Below are 18,724 nucleotides of genomic sequence, written 5' to 3' on the forward strand. Positions count from 1 at the left end.
TGTATTATGTTACATTAACTTAGGAAAATTATTTTTTTAATGTTTATTTTTGAGAGAGAGAGAGAGAGACAGTGTGAACGGGGGAGGGGCAGAGAGAGGGAGACACAGAATCCAAAGCAGGCTTCAGTCTCTGAACTTTCTTTCTTTTTTTTTTTTTTTAATTTTTTAACGTTTATTTAGTTTTGAGACAGAGAGAGACAGAGCATGAATGGGGGAGGGGCAGAGAGAGAGGGAGACACAGAATTGGAAGCAGGCTCCAGGCTCTGAGCCATCAGCCCAGAGCCCGACGCGGGGCTCGAACTCACCGACCGTGAGATCGTGACCTGAGCTGAAGTCGGAGGCTTAACCGACTGAGCCACCCAGGCGCCCCTGGGCTCTTAACTTTCAGCACAATGCTGGATGCGGGGCTCAAACCTGTGAACCAGGAGATCATGACCTGAGCTGAAGTCAGATGCTTAAACAATTGAGCCTCCCAGGCTCCCATATTAGGAAAATTATTTTAACTAGTGAAAGGAATAAACTAGAATTGAGACTATTTTACCAGAGTTAAAATTTATCTCAGCCTAAAAAATACCGCATCTTTATGTCGAGTCCCCTTGAATTTAGGTATATAATGCATATATGCTGTATCTATCTAGAGAAACTGTTACTGTATGCATATTTTGCATGCCGCTGGTTTATAATATACAGGGTTCAAACCATTAAAATAATAAACAAGTCAAGCATAAATTCTGCTGACAGTGAGAGATTCAGAAAAAGAAATACTTTCAGTATCATTAAGTGCTTTGACAAGCAGCGTATCTTACCATCTTGTAGTTCATAACCATTTTTTTCAAGTGCTGTAATATGTAAATTATGTTCAAGTAATGGAAATCTATCCTTTTTTTATTCTCAAAAACAGATTGTACCAATAAAATTGGCGACGAATATAAATTTTCATTAATATGCTAAACATTGTGTTTTCTTCACAGCCTCCAATCTGGTGTAGATTCTTACCAGGGCCTTAGGAGTTATGTTTCAAATCTCACAGACTCCTTTAGGTTTATTAACCCAAGTCTGAGACTTATATATTTAGATATTTGTTTCATTGCTCTGTCTATCCATCATATTCTAACTGCTGTTAGGTTAGTGGCCAGAGGCTATTTCTATTATTTCTGGTCTTATGCAAACAAGTTCAATTTTTAAATACCTCAACTGTGCATTTTTTCTTAAGTCAGTTTCTTCTCACCTGATCTCACATGATTTTCAGTATGAACATCAAGTACCTGTCTTTCTAGCCTTGCCTTCTTGTAGGAAAGGCTCTATTTACAGTCCATTGTTCAGGGAAGCCATGTTAGGTTTTTGTTTGTTTTGTTTTTTGTTTGTTTGTTTATTTTGCACTAATATGAAGTTCCTTGTTTAACCAATGTGGCCCAGCCAACAGCTCCTAGGATAAATGATACAAAGGGCCACCAATTTATGTGTGATGGTGCTTTGCCAAGCTTCAGACTAACTCAGTCCAGGATTTGGGAAAGATATATGGGGAGGATTGGCCATAGGAAAGTGTGAGAGGAAGACTTAGCAGAGATACAGTAAAAGAGTGACAGTATAGGTCCTGAATGAGAAGGAGCAAATTAGCAGTTTCTGGCACTGCCTGATTTCTGACAGATTTCTAATTCCATTCCCTGGGCATATCCCAAGTAAGCACCTCTCCCTGCCTTTGAACGATGACTTAAGTGAATCCTTGTATGTTGAAACCCAGGCATAACTTGAAAGTTTAGTTTTCTCACTGAAAAAATACAGAGCTGAAATTCAAGAGAATTAGGTTCTAACCTTGGACAAGTCACCTCTGGAGCTTCTAGCTCTAAATATATGATATAAAAATAAAAAATTAGTATTAGCTCTAACTTTCTAATTTTTTTATCTCGATTTTATTTTCTAATGATCTCACTCCTACTAAGAAGTCTGTTAACTTTTTTAGATGTTGAGGACATGTTCACTTCCAGATCTCTCAAAATTGTTCAGAACACTGATGGATGTTCCCACTGTAGGAGATGTATGTCAAGACAATCTTGAAATAGATGAAATTGAAGATGAGCATATTAAAGAAGGACCTTCTGATTCTGAAGACATGTGAGCATGATGTCATTAACAAATACTAGCACTAACAGAATTTTTGAGTTTATAGGAGTTCTAGAGATGTGACTCACCTAGGCAGTTTTAAAAAATGATCTATAACTGATTTTTTCACTACTTCTTTACCTTTATACAGCATTTTTAAAAGTACAGTCATGCAAGTTTTGACATGTATAGTTGCCTCTAAGTAATATAATGACTTACTCTCACTTTGAAGAATATAAGAAAATGATTTCTATGTGTGCTCTCTGTCTTATTCACTACTGAACATGTAGGACCTTGACTTGGCCATGGGGTACATGTGTAATAAATTTTGCTTAAATGAATGAATATTAAGGTGATGATTATTTAACAGTTTAATGCCACATGACACAGGGATTGAAGTGGGAAATTGTGAAATATGTACTATTCTACAGTTCACCAGGGAAAAGACCAGAAAGCCTCTATATCTCTCTCCTGCCATGTATGATTTCAAAACTATGGCAGTGGAGAGTTAGCAGGTAGACTAGTTGTTTTATTTGCATATGTATGTGCACATACATTTAATTGCTTTCCCAAAATTCCTCTCTTCATGATCCACAGGGAATCTAGAATCCGAGAGAAATTTAACCAACACTTCTGAGAACTATGGGAAGTGATAGCCCCTTAGACAGTAATCTTTTTCCACCCTCTTTGCAACAAGTAAGCCCTCCTATGTTACTCTGCACTGTCAGCGCAGAGCTTGATGCAGGACTTGATCTCAAAAACCATGAATGATATCATGACCTGAGCAGAAACCAAGAGTTGGTTGCCCAACCAACTAAACCACCTAGGTGTCTCTAAAATCACCATTGTTTTAATCTGACTGCCACAATAGCTTGTTTGTGACTTGTGTTCTTTTAACTACTAGTTGATGACAGAATTTTAAAATTTAAGTTAGAAGCTTTTAATATTAATTTAAAATTTTGAAAACCAAGTTAAAAAAATAAAATAAAAAATTGAAAACTAAGCTATTTTTATTTTTTATTTTTTTAAGATATTTATTTATTTATTTATTTATTTATTTATTTATTTATTTATTTATTTATTTTCAATATATGAAGTTTATTGTCAAATTGGTTTCCGTACAACACCCAGTGCTCATCCCAAAAGGTGCCCTCCTCAATACCCATCACCCACCCTCCCACCCCCCATGAACCCTCAGTTTGTTCTCAGTTTTTAAGAGTCTCTTATGCTTTGGCTCTCTTCCACTCTAACCTCTTTTTTTTTTTTTTCCTTCCCCTCCCCCATGGGTTTCTGTTAAGTTTCTCAGGATCCACGTAAGAGTGAAAACATATGGTATCTGTCTTTCTCTGTATGGCTTATTTCACTTAGCGTAACACTCTCCAGTTCCATCCACGTTGCTACAAAGGGCCATATTTCATTCTTTCTCATTGCCACGTAGTACTCCATTGTGTATATAAACCACAATTTCTTTATCCATTCATCAGTTGATGGACATTTAGGCTGTTTCCATAATTTGATTGTTGAGACTGCTGAACTAAGCTATTTTTAAAAGTAGGTTAGTGCATACCAGGAAATTTCACTTAACGTTTTCCTTGGGAAAAAAATATTTCTTTTTGTTGTTATTCAAACTTCACTCAAGGTCATATAATAAGAAAATCTAAAAAGTGAATTCAGGGCCACATTTAAAAATATATATAAGACAAATTTTTGAGTGCTTCTTCCAAAAAAGATGTTAGTCTTATACTTTTCTTATAATGGCAGACTTAGCAGCCCCACTGACTTTTAATACCATCTGTGGAGGGTACTAATTCCTCCAGGCTGGCCACTAGAAGATTTAATCAACAGATTAATGTTTACTCATTGTTACAATGGTACATAGTGGATGTGCATGCTATGTTAGTCTTTTAATTAAATACTAAGTTAAATGCTAATAGGATGAGCCAAAAGATTAGATATGCTCTCTTTCTCGTTCTAATGAGGTGCTATGCTTTTCTATACCTGCTACAAAGTGTAGAAGTTTGTACACATAAATAAAAATTAAAGATATTTCTACATTAAAAGATTATTTTCTTTTTCCATTAATGGAAAATTTATTTAAGATCTTGCATAATACCATTTATATTTTAGCTCTTCAGTAAATACTTGTTTATTTGATTGGAATCTAAACTTAAATCAGCTTTTCTAGTGGATGAAATCCTCAGCGTGGGTACATAACCTCTTTCAGAAGATCTCATATATCTAAGAGGCAAATCATAAGAGAAATAAAGTCAGTGAGTATGTTTTGGGGGTATTATAGAAGTGGTGAGATTTCAATCCTTTCTGTGCTATTTATTGACTTTGCAATTGAGTGTATAGCCTTGTGCAAGACATATAAACACTTTGATTCAGTTTCCATGTCTCTAAAGTGAGTTATATGTAGGTAAAATTTTAGTAATAGAATAAAACCGACTAAATAAACTAAATAGAATAAACTAAAGTACTATATAAAAGTAAGGTATTATTGGCCTAAATTAATTAGTTCCAGCATCTTTAATCCCATGAAAATAAAATTAATATCCTGAGCAATGCCTTGGAAATAAGATAATCTAGCAAAGATTATTATGGTTAATATATTCTAATTATGTGGTAAAGTTTACTTGCTATGTATTTTAGAAATGTTTTCAAGGATAAACATGTAAAGATAAGATTTCTGGTGACTATTTTTATTCACTAGATCATCCTGTGAACCTGAATGTAAAATTCCATAAGTATTTTCATTTCTAAAAGTTCAAATGTCCAATGAATGTTTATATGAAAAGCCTTTCATATAGGATACTACCATTATACATCCACGTGAATATTCTGCTGAATTTTCAAAATTACCATAGAAGAAAAATATTTGAATATTAAGTATTTTTTTTGAAAGCAAGTGAAAAATCTCTTTGGCCTTTTAAAACACTGAAACATTCTTTCAAAATTTAAGCAGTGAATAACATTGATAGTTTTATAATTCTCTTTCGGCACTCAGGATCACACAAGCCATCTTCGGGCTTATGTATTCCAGAATATGTACCATGTACTGTATTTTATAATTGTATCAGTCCTCATTTACTTTTACCTATGTAGGTTTTTTCAGATTTCTTTTTATCCACTATTAGTACTTTTAAGTAGAAAGGAGCACATGTATATTGAAGTAAAATTTCAAAATAAGGTAACATTTTGGTAACGTTTACTTTAATCTTTCAAAATTTCAGTGTATTTGAAGAAACTGACACAGATTTACAAGAGCTTCAGGCCTCTATGGAACAGTTACTTAGGGAACAACCTGGAGAAGAATACAGTGAGGAGGAAGAATCCATCTTAAAAAACAGTGACATAGAGCAGACTGCAAATGGGACAGATGTAGCAGATGAGGATGACAATCCCAGCAGTGAAAGTGCCCTAAATGAAGAATGGCATTCAGGTACGTGGTCATGATCATGGACCTTTCTTTTTTCAGTGTATACAATTATTTCAAGTAGAATATATTTTTCTGTTATCTGATACGAACCATTTCCAACTTTGAATAAAACTGAAGTATGCTTCTGTGTCTCTGACTTTATTCATGCCTTTTCTTCTCACACAAATGTCCATATACATTTGTTCCATTTCTTTCCCGTTAAATTTTAGAAATGCTTTTGAAGCAGGGTGCCTGGGTGGCTCAGTTGGTTAAGTCTGACTCTTGATCTAGGCTCAGGTCATGATCTCACGGGTTCATGAGTTCGAGCCCCACATCGGGCTCTGTGCTGACGGTGCAGAGCCTGCTTGGGATTTTGTCTCTCCCTCTCTCTGCCTCTTCCCAGCTTGCACTCTCTTGTCTCTCTCAAAATAAATAAATTTTAAAAAAGAAGAAATGCTGTTGAAGCATTTTCATTGTTTTCTTATCTTCCTTGACTTATTTTTCTAGTACTAAAGATAATAGCCTAGTTTCCCTAGCACTTTATATTTTACAAAGAGCTTCCACATACAGTGGTTAACCAGCAAGGTTAATACTAAAAACAGTTTTTAAAACGTTGACACTTTTTTTAAAAATTGTTGTTTGTTGATAGCATTACCCCCAAGATACATAGAAAATCTGTGTAATCAAGAACTATATTATGTTTATTTGGGAAGAAGAGCTAATGTGAAAAGGAACAATTCTTCAGTAATTTTGTCTTTTACTAGACTATTTCCAAGTGTCTTGGACATATACATGACATAAAACATAGATAGCATTTGTATTTTCTAAGTGCTTTACTAAAGTTTTATGATACGTAGCATAAGTCATCTGCCTCCTGCGTGCTTTTTCATGCTTTGGCCCATGTTTAATATCAGCTTTTTAAAAACAGTAGTTAGGGTTGGTTGTCTCAGTACAGAACATATGGGTATGCTTTTTTCATTTTTTACTCAGTTAGAATGTTTTTATTCTAGTTTACTGTTTATGTCTATAAAAGATTCCCAAAGTAACATTCCTCTTTTTTTTTTTAAGTTTGTTTTTATTTGTTTTTGAGAGAGAGAGAGAGACCATGTGTGCACACCAGCAGGGGAGGGGGAGATAGAGAAGGAGAGAAGGAATCTCCAGTAGTCTCCACGCTGTCAGCACAGAGCCCAGTGCAACGTTCGATGCAGGGCTCAATTGCACCAACTGTGAGATCATGACCTGAGTCAAGGTCAAGAGTGGAACTCTAACTGACTGAGCCACCCAGGTGCCCCATCCCAAAGTAACATTCTTGTTAAGACAGATTTACAGGGGCGCCTGGGTGGCTCAGCCGGTTGAGCATCCGACTTCGGCTCAGGTCACAATCTCGCGGTCCGTGAGTTCGAGCCCCGCGTCGGGCTCTGTGCTGACTGCTCAGAGCCTGGAGCCTGTTTCACATTCTGTGTCTCCCTCTCTCTCTGACCCTCCCCCATTCATGCTCTGTCTCTCTCTGTCTCAAAAATAAATAAACGTTAAAAAAAATTAAAAAAAAGATTTACATATACACTGATTTCCTATATAAATGGCAATAATTATAATGATAAAATATTTATAGTGAAAGTACAAGTAATCTGTTTCAGTGACCTCACTCAGTTGTGAAAAAGAATTTTAGTCTGTTAGGGTAAGAATTATTTTATTCATTCTTTTTAGTCTTAAAACATCTTCTTTTTATTTCTGCATTTTAGATAACAGTGATGGTGAGATTACTAGTGAATGTGAATATGATAGCGTCTTTAATCATTTAGAGGAACTGAGACTTCATCTGGAGCAGGAAATAGGCTTTGAAAAATTCTTTGAGGTTTATGAGAAGATAAAGGTAAGTAAAATGTCAATTAAAACATTTAACTTTGGGTCACCTGGCTGGCTCAGTTGATAGAGCATCTGACTCTTGACCTCAGGGTCATGAGTGCAAGCCCCATGTTGGGCATGGAGCCTATTTAAGAAAAAATTTAACTTTGAAATATGCTCTTTTTGGATTACTAGTGAAATGTCAGTGATATTTATAGGTCAATAGATTTATCATAAATAATAAAGTTTCCAATTAGAGAAAGTTAATATTCAAGCATTAATTTATATTTGGAAATTTGGTATAGGCTATTCATGAAGATGAAGATGAAAATATTGAGATTTGTTCAACAATAGTTCAGAATATTTTAGGAAATGAACATGAACATCTTTATGCCAAGATTCTTCATTTAGTCATGGCAGATGGAGCCTATCAAGAAGGTAAGATTTCCTCAGTCTATTTTAAGTAAATGTGCAAAAAACAGGATGTAAATTACTGAGCTTTTATAACATGCATTTTGGTGAAATCTATATTGGAATCATATGCAGTGCTTATGAGCAATTATAAAATTAACCATGTCATATACTGTTACTGATTCTACCATATTTTCATTGACTTAAGTCCTTTAGGTCCATATTTTTACTTAATTTATAAGTAACATTTGAATGAGATTTTTTAGAAAGACTCCTTATTGGTCAGTTCTAGAAATCAGAATGCTTTAGTAAAGCTTTAGACATACATGCTTCAGCAGTATGTACAGTTTCTCCTAATACCAAATGTAATCTCTTCCATTCACAGTAAGTGGAGTTCATTTAAAGTGGTTTATATGTAAACCATTTTTCTATTTGGAAAATATTTACTTACAGAATGACACAAAATATATTTGAATTTTATGGAAAATTATTAAAGTTAAAAATGGTGTTGCCCCTTAAATTTACTCAATTTAACCATGGAACAAGACCAGTGGTATAGTCCTAACTCTGTGACAAGCTAGTAATGTGACATTAAGTAATTTATTTGAAATTTCAGTTTCCATTGCTATAAAAGGATGATCACTATTCTAATGTACTGTGAACTGTTTTCAAAATACTTATTGGGTGCTTCTTGTAACCTAGCACTTTATTACTAATTGACATTAAACAACATAGTGTTTTATTTACATGTTGTTTACAGTTCCCTTGGGAGATGAAACCTAAGTATATGAAAGTGTAAAACTATATGTAAAAAATGCATATTCTAAAGTACTTTTCAGTGCAGTAGGAATTAGAGAAGGGAAGCTTGGATTGTGAAAAATGGAAAGAAATGTAGAGACATACTTGTCAAAAAACAGAGTGAAAACTAATTGATGTGTATTAGAGTTAAAATCACCCTATCAGAAGCTTCTTGTTGTAAATAGTCTTTGTTATAGGGAAGTGTTGAATCACTATACATCTGAAACTAAAATTACACGGCATATTAACTAAAATTTAAATAAAAACTAAAAAAAACCCAAAGTAGTCTTTGTGATTAGATACTATGAAATGTTTAAAATACATAGAAGAAATCAGTGAAGATTTGTAAACTGACTAAGTGAAGATGTTTTGTAAAGTTCAATCTAGCAGCAGTATTCTGGATATCTTGGAGAGTACTGAGATTGCAAATAAGATCTTTTTTGAAACTGTAGATGTGTTTGGCCATGGGAGGGTGAATACCTGGATTTAGTGTTCATAGGAATGGAGCATCAATATTCAGCTCAGATATTTCAGAATCAGGCTTTTAATAAAAATATTTGATATTTTTATTAATCAAGTTTCCTAAAATCAAATTCAAGAATTTTTTTTTTATTTTGGGAGCAGCTTCACTTATTTAAGGTATAAACTTATTTATATTGACCAAAAAGCTCAGCCAAAAAAAAATGTTTTTTTTTAATTTGTTAATAAAAATAAAAATCTTTTAGGGGCACCTGGGTGGCTCAGTCGGTTAAGCGTCCGACTTCAGCTCAGGTCATGATCTCACGGTCTGTGAGTTAGAGCCCCACATCGGGCTCTGTGCTGACAGCTCAGAGCCTGGAGCCTGCTTCCGATTCTGTGTCTCCCTCTCTCTCTGACCCTCCCCCGTTCATGCTCTGTCTCTCTCTGTCTCAAAAATAAACATTAAAAAAATTTTTTTTAAATAAAAATCTTTAAAAAATTCTAATAGTTATCGTTAAATCAAAACTAGAAAATCTTAAGGTACAGTGAGTACTCTTACCATATAGCTTCAGAAACCACTGTGTCTTCATTAGTATTCTTAACAAAATAATAACTGTCAAGAAAATGTTAGGGCCATTAGCAACAAGTAATGGATTGAATATAAGCCAGTAGGTAGTGCTGCATATATTCTTCAATATGATTTTCTTTAGCCCCCGTAATAATCACAAACAGGCAAAAATAAAGCAATGTGTCCTATTTATGGTGGTGCAATGAAACCTATCAATAGAAACTTAAAGGAGCTCCTTTCTTTTCATTTTTTTTTTTTTACTTGAGTATAGTTGACACACATGGTCATATTAGTTTCAGGTGTACAACATAACTATTTGACAAGTTTATACTTTATTCTGTGCTTACCTCAAGTATAGCTACCGTTGGTCACCAGGCAACACTACTGCAATATCACTGATTGTATTCCTTATACTGTGCCTTCTTCTTATGATTTATTCATTTAATAACTGGAAGCCTGTATTTCCCACTCCTCGTTAACCCTTTTGCCTATCCTCCCAACCCCACCCCCTTCTCTGGCAATGGTCAGTTGTCTATATTTATAAATCTGCTTCTGCTTTTTGTTTATTCATTTTTTTTTAGATTCTACATATGAGTGAAATCATATGGTATTCCTTTTTCTCAGTCTAACTTATTTTACTTAGCAGAATATCTGTAGGTCCATCTATGTTGTCACAGAGGATACAATCTCATCCTTTTTTATGACAATGTGATATTCCAGTGTGTGTGTATGTGTGTGCACTCATGCATACACACATCTTCCTTATCTATTCATATATCAAAAGACAGGTTGCTTCCATATCTTGGCTATTGGTAATAATACTGCAATAAACATAAGGGTGCATATATATTTTCAAATTAGTGTATTCTTTTTCTTTGGGTAAAACCTATTAGTGGAGTTATTGGATCGTGTGGTATTTCTATTTGTGAGTTTTTGAGGAACCTCCATTATAGTTTTCCACAGTAGCTATGCCAGTTTACTTTCCACCAACAATGTACGAGGGTTCCTTTTGCTCCATACCCTCACCAACACTTATTATTTCCTCTCTTTTTGATACTAGCTATTCTGATGTATGTAAAGTAATATCTCATTGTGGTTCTCATTTGCATTTCTCTGATGACTAATGATGGTGAGCATCTTTTCATGTGCCTGTCAGCCATCTGTATGTCTTCCTCAGAAAATGTCTATTCAGGTCCTTTGCCTATTTTTTAATTGGATTGCTTGATTTTTTCATGTGGGGTTATATATGTTGTTAACATATGACAGAAATGTCATTTGCAAATATCTTCTATTCATTAGGTTGCCTTTTTGTCTAGTTGATTGTGTTGTTTACTATGCAAAAGTTTGTTATTTTGATGTGGTCCTAATAGTTTATTTTTGCTTCTGTTTCCCTTGCCTGAGGAGACACATCTAGAAAAATGTTACTATGGCTGATGTCAGGGTAATTCCTTTCGATGTTCTCTTCAAGGATTTTTATGGTTTCTGGTCTCATGTTAGGGCTTTAATCTATTTTGAATTTATTTTTGTGTATGATGTTAATATGGATCCAGTTTCATTCATTTACATATATGTAGCTCTCCAATTTTTCCACCATTTATTGAAGAAACTGTCTTTTTCCCACTGTATATTATTGCCTCCTTTGTCATAGATTAATTGACCATATAATTATAGGTTTATTTGTAGACTTTCTATATTCTTCCATTAATCTTTATGTCTATTTTTGTGCCAATACCATACTGTTCTGATTACTACAACTTTATAATATATCTTAAAATCTGGAATTATGATACCTGCAGCTCTGCTTTTCTTTCTTAAGATTGTTTTGGCTATTAGGGGTCTTTTGTGTTTGCATACAAATTTGAGTATTCTAGTTTTATGGAAAATGCTGTTGGTATTTTGATAGGGATTGATTACATTGAATATGTAGATTGCTTTGGGTAATACAGAGCTTTTGGCATTATTAATTCTTCTAATCCATGAGCATGGAATATCTTTCCATTTGTGTCATCTTCAATTTATTTCATTGGTGTTTTATAGTTTTCAGAGTACAGGTCTTTCACTTCTTTGGTTTATTCCTAGATATTTTATTGTTTTTGGTGCAATTGTAAATGAAAGTTATTTTCTTAAATTCCCTTTCTACTACCTCATTTTTAGTGTATAGAAATGCTACTGATTTCTGGGTATTAATTTTATATCCTGAAACTTTACTGAATTATTTATTTCATCTAGTAGTTGTTTGGTGTATTTTCCATGTATACTATCATGTCATCTGCAAATAGTGACAGTCTAACTTCTTCACCAGTTTGGATGCCTATTACTTCTTTTTCTCATCTGATTGTTGTGGCTAGGACTTTGAATATTATGTTGAATAGTAGAGGCAAGAATGGACATAACTTGTCTTGTTCCTGATATTAGACAGAAGGCTCTCAGGTTTTCACCATTGAGTATGATAGTAGCTATGGGTTTTTAATATATGTTCTTTATTATGTTGAGGTATATTCCATCTAAACCTACTTTGTTAGGAGTTTTTATCTTAAATGGGTATTGAATTTTATCAAATGATTTTCTCCATCTATTGATGATCATATGATTTTTATCCTTTGTTTTGTTAATGTAGCATATCACATTGATTGACTTGTGAATATCAAACCATCCTTACATCCCCAGGATAAATCCCACTTGATTGTGGTAAATGATCCTTTCAATGTATTGATGAATGCAGTTTGTTAATATTTTATTGATGATTTTTGCATCTGTGTTCATCAGGGATATTGACCTGTACTTTTCTTTTTGTGGTGTGTTTGTCTGGTTTTGGTGTCAGAGTAATGCTGGCTTTGCAGAATGTACTTGGAAGCTTTCCTCCTTCTATTTTTGGAATAGTTTGAGGAGAATAGGTATTAATTCTTCTTTAAATGTTTGGTAGAATTCACCTGTGAATCCATCTAATTCTGGACTTCTATTTTTTTGATTATCAATTCAGTTTATTAACAGTGATCTGTCTTCAGATTTTCTATTTCTTATTCAATTTTGGAAGATGGTATGTTTCTAGGAATGTATCCGTTTCTTCTAGTTGTCCAATTTGTTGGCATATAATTTTTTGTAGCTTTCTTATAATCCTTTGTGTTTCTATGGTGTCATGGGTTACTTCTCTCTCATACCTGATTTTATGAATTTGGGTCTTTTCTCTTTTTTTTTTCTTGAGGAGTCTTGTTAAGGGTTGATCAATTTCCTTTATCTTTTCAAAGAACCAGTTCTTGGTTTCATTGATTTTTTTTTTCTATTGTTTTTTAGTCTCCATGTCATTTATTTTGGCTCTGAATTTATTATCTGCATTCTGTCTGCTCACCTTGGGATTTGTTCTTTTTCTGATTCCTTTAGGGGCAAGGTTACATTGTTTATTTAAGCTTTTTCTTATTTCTTGATGTAGGCCTCTGTTGGTTTATTTTCTTCTTTGAACTGCTTTGGTTGTGTGTCCCAGAGATTTTGGGCCATTGTGTTTTCATTTTCATTTCATTTCATTTGTCTCCATGTATTTTTTTGTTTCTTCTTTGTTTCCTTAACCCATTGGTTTCTTTACTATCGTGGTGATTAGCCTTCACATATTTGGGTTTTTTTCCAGTTTTTATCTTTGATTTATTTCTAGTTTCATACTGTTGTCAGAAAAAATGCATGGTATAATTTCAGTTTTCTTAAATTTATTAAGGGTTGTTTTGTGGCCAAACATGTAATCTATTCTGGAGAATGTTCCATGTGCATTTGAAAAGAATGTGTATTCTGTTGTTTTAGGATGAAATGTTCTATATATATCTTTATGTCCATCTGGTTTAATGCCCTTCAAAGATGCTCTTTCCTTTTGGTTTCCTGCCTGGGTGATCTAGCTATTCATGTAAGTGGAGTGTTAAAGTCTCTTACCATTGTTATATTACCATTAATTTCTCCATTAATGTTTGCTTTATGTATTTAGGGTGCTCCAGTGTTGGTGCATGGATGTTTACTATTGTTATACCCTCTTGTTGAATTTATCCCTTTATCGTTATGTAATGCCCTTTTTGTTTCTTGTTAACAGTCTTTGTTTTAAAGTGTGTTTTGTCTAATATAAGTATTGCTACCATGGCCTTTTTTTTTTTTTTTCACTTCCATTTGCTTGGTAAGTGATTTTCCGTCCCTTAAATTTTAGTCTATATGTGTCTTTAGGTCTGCAGTGAATCTCTTGTCAGCAGCATGTAGATGGGTCATTGGTTTTTTATCCATTCCATCACCTTATGTCTTTGATTGGACCATTTAAAGTAATCAATTGACAGATGCATACTTATTGCCATTCTGTTGTTTTTTGGTTATTTTTGTAGTTCTCTGCTGCTTTCTTCTTCTCTTGCTCTCTTTGTTTTTTATTTTATTTTTATTTTTTTTAATGTTTATTTTTGAGAGAGAATGTGAGCAGGAGAGGGGCAGAGAGAGGGGGACAGAGGATTTGAAGCAGGCTCTGTGCTGATAGCAGCAAGCCCCATGTGGGGCTGGAACTCACCAACTGTGAGATCATGACCCGAGCCAAAGTTGGACACTTAACCGACTGAACCACCCAGGTGCCCTGCTCTCTTTCTTTGTGATTGATGAGTTTCTGTAGTATTATGTTTGGCTTTTTTTTTTTTGTCTTTATTTTTTGTAAATCTGTTACAGGTTTTGGGCTTGTAGTTATATAAGGATCATATATAACATCTAAGTGTATAGCAGTCTATACTAATTTGATGATCATTTAAATTCAAACACATTCTTTTATTTTTATTTTTTTAAGGTACTACATCTTTTATTTTTTATTTTTATTTAAATCCAAGTTAGTTAACATATAGTGTAATAATGGTTTTAGGAGTAGAATTTGGTGATTAATCACTGACATGTAACACTGAGTGCTCATCTCAGTAAGTGCCCTCCATTTGCCCATCACCCATTTAGTCTGTCCTCCCACCCAGCATTCCTCCAGCAACCATCAGTTTCTTCTCTGTATTTAAGAGTGCATTTTGGTTTCCCTCACTCTGTTTTTATCGTATTTTTCTTTCTTTTCCCCTATGTTCGTCTGTTGTATTTCTTAAATTCCACATATGACTGAAATTATATGATATTTCTCTTTCTATGACTGACTCCACTAGCATAATACATTCTAGTTCCTTCCATGTTGTTGCAAATGGCAAGATTTTTCATTCTTTTGGATTGCTGAGTAATATTCCATTGTATATGTATACCACATCTTCTTTGTCCATTCTTCAGTTGATGGACATCTGGGTTCTTTCCTTAGTTTGGCTAGTGTTAATAATATTACTATAAACATTGTGGTGCATGTACCCCTTTGAATCTGTATTTTTGTATCCTTTGGGTAAATACTTAGTAGTGTAATTGATGGGTCATAGGGTAACTCTATTTTAACTTTTGGAGGAAACTCCATACTGTTTTCCAGAGTGGCTGCACCAGTTTGCATTCCCACCAACAGTACAAAAATGTTTCCCTTTCTTTACATCCTTGCCAACATTTGTTGTTTCCTGAGCTGTTAATTTTAACCATTCCAACAGCTGTGAGGTGGTGTCTGTTATGTTTGATATGTATTTCCCTGATAATGAGTGATGCTGAGCATCTTTTCATGTGTCTATTAGGCATGGAAAAGTGTCTGTTCATGTCTTCTGCCCATTTTTTCATTGCATTATTTGTTTTTTGGGTATTCAGTTTGATAAGTTTTTGTATAGATTTTGAATACTAACCTTCTGTCTGATATGTCATTGTAAATATCTTCTCCCATTCCATTGGTTACCTTTTAGTTTTGTTGACAGTTACCTTCTCTGTGCAGAAGCTTCTTGTCTTCATGAGATCCTGGTGCTTCGTTTTTGTTTTGTTTCCCTTGCCTCAGGAGACACATCTAGTAAGAAGTTGCTGTGGCTGAGGTCAAAGAGATTGCTGCCTGTGTTCTCCTCTAGGATTTTGATGGTTTCCTGTCTTACATTTAGGTCTTTCATCCCTTTTGAATTTATTTTTGTGTATGGAGTAAGAAAGTGGTCCAGGTTCATTCTTGTGCATGTCGCTGTCCAGTTTTCCCAACACCACTTGCTGAAGAATATCCTATTGGATGTTCTTTCTTGCTTTGTCAAAGGTTAGTTGTGGATTTATTTCTGGGCTCTCTATTCTGTTCCATTGGTCTGTGTCTATTTTTGTGTCAGTACCAGGCTGTCTTGTTGATTACAGCTTTGTGATACAGCTTAAATCCAGAATCGTGATGCCTCCAGCTTTGCTTTGCCTTTTCAAGATTATTTTGGCTATTCTCGGTCTTTTCTGGTTCCATACGAATTCTAGAATTGTTTGTTCTAGCTCTGTGAAGAATGCTGGCGTTATTTTGATAGGGATTACATTGAATTTGTAGACTGTTTTGGGTAGTGTAGACATTTATTTTTACTTTTGTTAAAGGTTTTTTTTTTTTTTTTGAGAGAGAGAAAGAGACAGAGCATGAGCGGGGGAGGGGCAGAGAGAAAGGGAAGCACAGAATCCTAAGCAGGCTCCAGTCTCTGAGCTGTAGCACAGAGCCCGAGGCGGGGCTCAAACTCACAAACCGTGAGATCATGACCTGAGCTGAAGTCAGATGCTTAACTGAGCGACCCAGGTGCCCCAAAGGTACTGTGGACATTTTAACAGGATTTGTTCTTTCAGTCCATGAGCATGGAGTGTTTTTCCATTTCCTTGCATCTTCTTCAATAAGCTTTCTATAGTTTTCAGCATACAGATCTTTTGCCTCTTTGGTATTTTATGGTTTTGGGTGCAATTGTAAATGGGATCACTTCATTGATTTCTCTTTCTGCTGCTTCATTATTGGTGTATAGAAATGACACAGATTTCTGTACATGATTGTATATCCTGCAACTTTGCTGAATTCATGTACCAGTTCTAGCAGTTTTTGGTGGAGTCTTTCAGGTTTTCCACATATAGTATCGTGGCATTTGCGAAGAGCGAAAGTTTGACTTTTTCCTTGCCAATTTGGATGCCTTTTATTTCTTTTTGTTGTTTGATTGTTGAGGCTTGGACTTCCAGTACTGTGTTGAACAACAATAATAAAAGTACACATCCCTGTTGTGTTCCTGACCTTAGGGGGAAAGCTCTCAGTTTTTCCCCATTCAGGGTGATATTAGCTGTGGGTCTTTTGTATATGGCCTTTATTGTCTTGAAGTGTGATCCTTGTATCCCTATTTTCTTGAGGGCTTTTGTCAAGAAAGAATGCTGTATTTCATCAAATGCTTTTTCTGCATTTGTTGAGAGGATCTTGGTTCTTATCCTTTCTTTTATTAATGTGATGTATCATGTTGATTGATTTGCAGACATTGAACCACTCCTGCAGCCCAGAAAAAAAATCACACTTGATCGTGGGGAATAATTCTTTTAGTGTATTGTTGGATTCGATTTTCTAGTATCTTGTTGAGAATTTTTGCATCCATGTTCATCAGGTAAATTGGTCTGTAATTCTCCTTTTTAGTGAAGTCTTTATCTGGTTTTGGAATGAAGGTAATGCTGGCTTCACAGAGTGAGTTTGGAAGTTTTCCTTCCATTTCTGTTTTTTGTTTTTTGGGTTTTGGTTTTTTTTAATTAACATCTTCAAAAGAATAGGTATTAACTCTTCTTTAAATGTTTGGTAGAATTCCCCTGGGAAGCCATCTGATCCTAGACTCTTGTTGGGAGATTTTTTTTTATTACTGATTCAATTTCTTTACTGGTTTTGGGTCTATTCAAATTTTCTATTTCCTCCTGTTTCATTTTGGATAGTTTATATGTTTCTAGGAATTTGCCCATTTCTTCCAGATTGCCCAATTTGTTAGTATATAATTGCTCATAATATCCTCTTATTATTATTGGTGTTTCTGCAGTGTTGGTTGTCATCTCTCCTTTCTCATTTGTGATTTTATGTATTTCGGTCCTTTCCTTTTAAATAACGTTGGCTACGCGTTTATCCATTTTAATTCTTTCAAAGAACTAGCTCCTGGTCTCATTGATCTGTTTCTACTGTTTCTACCGATTTCTGCTCTAATCTTTATTATTTCCCTTTCTCTGCTGGTTTTAGGCTTCATTTGATGTTCTTTTCCCAGCTTCTTTAGTTGCAAGGTTGGGTTGTATATTTGAGAGCTTTCTTCCTTCTTTAAGAAGGCCTGGATATACTTCCCTCTTATGACCACCTTTGCTGCATCCCAGAGGTTTTGGACTGTCTTGTTTTCATTTCCATGTACTTTTAAATTTCCTCTTTAATTTCTTGGTTCACCATTCATTCTTTTAGTAGGATGTTTTTTAATCTCCAAGTATTTGTGGTCTTTCCAAATTTTTTTCTTGTGGTTGATTTCATGTTTCATAGCGTTGTAGTCTGAAAATGTGCATGGTATGATCTTAATCTTTTTGTACGTGTTGAGGGCTGATTTGTAACCCAGACTGTGATCTATTCTGGAGAATGTCCCATGCGCACTCAAGACAGATGTGTACTCTCCTGCTTTAGGATGAAATGTTCTGATTATATCTGTTAAGTCCATCCAGTCCAGCGTGTCATTCAAAGCCATTGTTTTCTTGTTGATTTTCTGCTTAGATCTGTCCATTGTTGTAAGTGGGGTGTTAAAGTCCCCTACTATTATTGTATTATTATGAATGAGTTTCTTTATGTTTGTAATTAATTGTTTTATATATTTGGGTGCTTTCAAGTTGGGGGCATAAATATTTATAATTGTTAGGTCTTCTTGGTAGATAGACCCCTTAATTATGGTATAATTCCCTTCATCTCCTGTTACAGTCTTTGTTTTAAAGTCTAATTTGTCTGATATAAGTATGGCTATTCTGGCTTTCTCTTTTTGGGGAGGAGAGCACAAGTGGGGGTGGAGCAGAGAGAGAGAGAATCCAAAGTGGGTTCTGTGCTGATGGGCTCACAGCAGCAAGCCCGATGTGGAGCTCTAACTCGGGAACCGCAAGGTCATGAACTGAGCCAAAGACAGACGCTCAAAGACTAAGCCACCCAGGTGCCTCTGGCTTTCTTTTGACATTCATTAGCATGATCGATGGTTCTCCATCCCCTTATTTTCATTCATCAGGTGTGTTTTTGTCTTAATGAGTCTCTTGTAGGCAGCATA

General features: G+C 34.8%; 1 protein-coding gene across 10 annotated transcripts in view; it reads left to right on the forward strand.

Annotated features, from left to right (window-relative positions):
• The window catches only part of NEK1 (NIMA related kinase 1), a 228,338-nt gene that overhangs the window by 194,959 nt on the left and 14,655 nt on the right, over positions 1-18,724 (forward strand). For all 10 annotated transcript variants that reach the window (XM_045055687.1, XM_023252678.2, XM_023252680.2 and 7 more), the window contains 4 exons: positions 1,961-2,112; positions 5,334-5,542; positions 7,261-7,391; positions 7,669-7,801. In XM_045055687.1, coding sequence (XP_044911622.1) covers positions 1,961-2,112; positions 5,334-5,542; positions 7,261-7,391; positions 7,669-7,801 — 625 coding nt within the window. The remainder of the gene's footprint in view (positions 1-1,960; positions 2,113-5,333; positions 5,543-7,260; positions 7,392-7,668; positions 7,802-18,724) is intronic.

This window comes from Felis catus, chromosome B1 (assembly GCF_018350175.1).
Source record: "Felis catus isolate Fca126 chromosome B1, F.catus_Fca126_mat1.0, whole genome shotgun sequence".
In the NCBI taxonomy this organism is placed as follows: Eukaryota; Metazoa; Chordata; class Mammalia; order Carnivora; family Felidae; genus Felis; species Felis catus.